The sequence below is a fragment of the Gavialis gangeticus genome, unplaced genomic scaffold (assembly GCF_001723915.1).
Source record: "Gavialis gangeticus isolate Ggan-Ray unplaced genomic scaffold, GavGan_comp1, whole genome shotgun sequence".
Taxonomy (NCBI): Eukaryota; Metazoa; Chordata; order Crocodylia; family Gavialidae; genus Gavialis; species Gavialis gangeticus.
Window position 1 is genome coordinate 9,469,619 of NW_017729015.1, and position 4,540 is coordinate 9,474,158.

The window sequence follows — 4,540 nt, forward strand, 5'->3', positions numbered from 1 at the left end:
CTGGTGCTGTAGGCTGAATGAAGTTGCTTGACAGGCTTCAGTCAGGCCACTGGGTTGAAGGTTGCTGATCCCCAGCCTAGGGAAAGGAAGCATCAAGGCAGCAAATTTGGAAGAGAGAGATTCTATCCTCCCTGCCCCACCGCAACCAGGAGCCAAGCTGAACGACAGCCAAGCAGAGTTTTTCAAATGATGATTTAAAGACAGCTTTCAGGTTGGTGTTGACTACAGAAGCCACAAAGGAAAGGCTGATGATCATCCTAACTCCCTCAAAGTCACATATTTAAATAAATCTAAGCAACAATTAATAATTTGGGTAAAAATTTATTTTACATACAGAACATTGCTACTAACTATTAAACAAGGGAGAAGATAGACAAGCTAGTCACCTCCTGTAAAGGAAAAACTAAGATTAACAGAACTCCAAGCTGGAGAGCCAGGATTTTAGTTTGGGAGTCAAAGGGCAAGGCTTTCAGCACCATGCATTTGGGTGGGGAACTGCAGGAGGTTGAACTGCACATCTCCAAGTCAGGTTTGAGCCTCCCCACCCACCTCAGTCTGGAACCGGACCCCACAGCTGGTAACAGATCTTCCCAAAGCTGGAGGAGGCCTGAAGAGGCACCAGTGCCATTTCAGACATGCTGTTCTATCAGACTCTCACAAACTGTATGTGAAGATGGAGAAACAGCACAATCTCTGAAGTACAAAACACTGAATTACAGGGCTGAAAACAAACAGGACAGCAATTATGGCAGGACCCTCTTAATCCAATCGTTCTATGAGCAGTTGGTTCTTGACAGAGTTCATACCGTGGCCCTAGTTCAAATGTACAAAGTACAAAAAATACCTGGACCAATATTCAATTGTACTTGAAAAACAAAACCATCTACTGAAAAGCAAATATTATCCTAGGTGATAATGAGTCCTTAAAAGCAGGGAGGCTGAGGGGACTTGCTTGTGCAGAGCTGCTGCTGGGCTCATTCACGTTGCTCCATTTTTACTTTGGGAGGCCTCAGGAAGGTCCTGTTTTTCTTTTCTTTCTTCCCTTTTGTATTTGCCTGGAAGTTTCTCCAGCTATCCACACGCCCGTCTCGACTCTCCTGAGCAAGATACGGGAGGAACATGTTAACACAAGGAAAGACAAGACTGACAGAGAAGGTCATGTTCCACCAACTCTGACAGACCACAACCTCTCACCCAGCAGATGGCACCCCCCAAGTAGGTGCCAAAAAAAGAGAGCAGATGGATTGCAGAGGGATAGCATCCATCTAATGCAGTGGTCACCAACCAGTGGATCTCGATCCACCGGTAGATCTCAGAGCCTCTTGGAGTCTATCAGAAGCTGGGATGGGGGACTGAGTGCCTGCGTGTATACACACACCCCAGCCCAGCAGGTCAGTCCATGGGGGTAAGGGAGGGAAGGGACGGGGGCTAGATCGAGGCCCCCGTGGTGAGGGACACTGCCAGAGGCAGGAGCTGGGGTAAATTGAGTGGGGTCCCAGCCAGGTGGGACTTACCTGCTGGGGAGGTGCACCCCCAAATAATTTTTTCTCCCTCTGCCTCGATCTGCCCCCGCCCCCCTGCAACTTACCTGCTGGGGGTGGGGGTTGGCGGCAGCACATGGTAGATCTTGGGTTGCTTTTAAATGCCAAAGGTGATCTCCTACTTAAAGGTTGGAGACCACGGATATAATGCAACAGGGAAGAACATCTTTGGACATCATCTGGCCAAGCTGGCGAGTAGAGCTTTAGGCTACGTCCTATGAGGAATGGTGGCAAAAACATACAGGCCAGTGTGCAACTGAGATCAAGGGATGATGACTGGGAAACAGGGCTAATTTTTGGTGAGGCAATAGGAAGCCATAATAAGGCTAAAGAGGCAAGAGGAGATACAGCAGTCTACAAAGTATCTTTTATGTCTGTATACCAATGTGAGTCTGGGGAACAAGCGGGACGGACTGGTTTCAGCATTCCAGGTTTCAATTCCTTTGAAGCAAAAATATTTTTTCTGGCATGAAGACCTGGAAGAACATTTTCTCTAAGGAATAACACCCCTCCCTGCACATGTATCTACTCCATATGGATTTGAAATATAAACACAATAGTAGGCGCATGCCTACTATCAAACCAAGAATCCGTTATTTTGTTTCTAACCCTCTCCTCCCAGCTGAGGGGCAAGTACTCCAGTGTATATAGGCTTCTTCCACTTAAAGATAGTATATTTTTAGGGCACAAATTTAAACCTATTTAGCTTAGAGAACAAGCTCTTCACATAGACTATGAGGCAAATGGGCAAGGGAGGAGAACCAGTTCCAAATGCACAGGTTCACTTGCCCAAAGACAGAGAGCATGCATTTCAGAGCTGCAGCACCAGCAGCCGTGATAGCTTCCCATGATCCCCAGCTTCGTTGCCGACTTTTTAATCTCCAAACAAGCACCTTTGTGTTTTGCCCCATGCTTGGGAGAAGCTCCCTGTAAACATCCGCATGCTTCTTTTTGGCCCCCTCAGAACTCCTTTGCCAAGATACCTACAAAAACCTCACAACAGTTTGGCTGTTCCTGTGCTACAACTGTTATCTTGGACAATGTTATCTCACTGCTTCCTTGTGCTTCTCTCTTGTCTGTAGCTCCTCACCATCTCTCATCTTACACTGAAGCTCTGTGGAGCTTTTGTTCTGAGTTTGTAGAGCACCTAGCACAATAGTGTGTGGGTCAGCCTCCTAGATGCTAGGATGGAACTGATAAAATTTAAGTGAATTTCAGCATACAAGTCCAATATGTTTACCGAGAGTACAGGTGCAGCATGAACAGCAGCATATACAAAGCCTCTACAGATATGCCTGACATCCTGACTTATCTCTGCACTCATTCAGGTTTATGGTACTCAGCCAAGATCCACGCTTCTTAGATACAAGCATCCATCCATGAAGAACTAGACTGAGTCTCACCAATGTATTCCACAGGCCAAACAAACACACCAATTACTCAAGCTCAGGGGCAATTCAGTCTCCTGGCTGAGTGTAGATATAAAGCTGTAAGAGGGGCAAGATATACAGCACCTCAATTCACTACAGACATCTCCCCATGAAAGGGGCACAGATCAAAAGCTTTCCTTTGTATGCAAGAGATCCCTTCAGCCTTCAAAACACACAAGAACACTGTTCCTCTCCTCGGATTACATAAAACCCAGGTTCCTGTAGGATCCTTCACTATGCTTTCTGCCTACTTAAACTGCCTTGTGCCATTATTGGACAGGACAAGACTTGCTCTGTTTTCCAGATGCATCCTCTGTAGCCAAGCCCAGAGCTGCTGAGATGCCTTTACTGAAGATAGCAATTGGCTGTGCTGCAGAGTACCTCAAAGTTCTTCTGCCACTCTCGCTCTCGTTTGGCTTTCTCTTGGGCTTCAATTTCTTCCTCTCTCTGCCGCTTCCTGGAAGGGAGTCAATAAAGAAGTACATGCTTGTCGGTCCATACTTTAAAGAAATACACAACCCGCCCACAAACTTCTCATGAATCCACTCTGATTAGGCAGGGAAGGCAAGTACTTTTGAAAAAGAATGAATGAAATATACACTCTAAGCCAGGAAGTAAGAGAACATGGAATATAAGACATTTCTGATACAAGAATTAGTTTCAGACAACCCAGATAAGGAGAGCATTAAGAACACAAGATGACACAATCACTGATGACAGAATATGTACTACCGGGTCAGTGGTTCCCAAGTTTCATCTTGGCAACCCTTCTTGGAAGTCAAATATTTCACAGCCATTCCACCTTTTTTTTGTAAGCATACCAATGACAACAATTATACCCCTACCTACTCGCTGAGATAGTCTGTCAGCCTTTCAATGGACCACTTGACTGGGGGGGGGGTTGCTCTCGACTGCAGCAAACTTTAATACCTTGCAGCCCCCTGACTGATATTAGTGCCCACCAGCTGGGAAATGTTGCACTATAATCATGCAAAATACCAAAGTGAACCATCAGGTCATGAAAGTCACCAAACAAAAAAAATAAAATAATTCAGCAACATATTTAACATTAGAAAACTTAACATTTTGCTTACTGCTAGCACATCAGCATGTGCTCCCCCTGAATTGTTCTTGTGAGTGACTTCTTTAGGAAGTGCCAGAATCCATAATACAGTAATATTTTAAATTAAAGAACTAAGCCTTTTAATAGAACTGTTACATCTGTCCACTCCTGTAACTGACCACATAACCGCTTTAATTGTAACCGTTCCACTCCTGAGCAACTAGTTCTCCTTTCCTTTTTGAATGTTTTAAAATTATATTTGTCCACAGTCTTAATTTCCTCCTGAACACACATGACAAAGCCTCATTTACATACAGACAGTGCCAATGCTGCTCATACCTTTCATGCATTTCTTTAGCTTCTCTCTCTTTCCTTTTAATTTCAAGTTCAGCAAAGAGCTTCATCGTCTGTTTATACACAGCTTGTTTGAACTGTAAGAAACAGAACAAGTGGTAATGCACTTTGCAGCATCTGTTTTGCACTGGGCCTTAAGCTTTGCTGGTTTA

General features: G+C 44.8%; 1 protein-coding gene across 1 annotated transcript in view; it reads right to left on the reverse strand.

Moving 5' to 3' along the window:
- Positions 1–301: 301 nt before the first annotated feature.
- Positions 302–4,540, reverse strand: part of DNAJC8 (DnaJ heat shock protein family (Hsp40) member C8) — a 17,906-nt gene continuing 13,667 nt past the window's right edge. Inside the window, exons 8-9 of the mRNA XM_019512189.1 lie at positions 3,353–3,428; positions 302–1,097 (exon numbers count right to left, since the gene is read on the reverse strand). Of these exons, the coding sequence (XP_019367734.1) occupies positions 975–1,097; positions 3,353–3,428 (199 nt within the window). The 3' untranslated portion in view covers positions 302–974. The remainder of the gene's footprint in view (positions 1,098–3,352; positions 3,429–4,540) is intronic.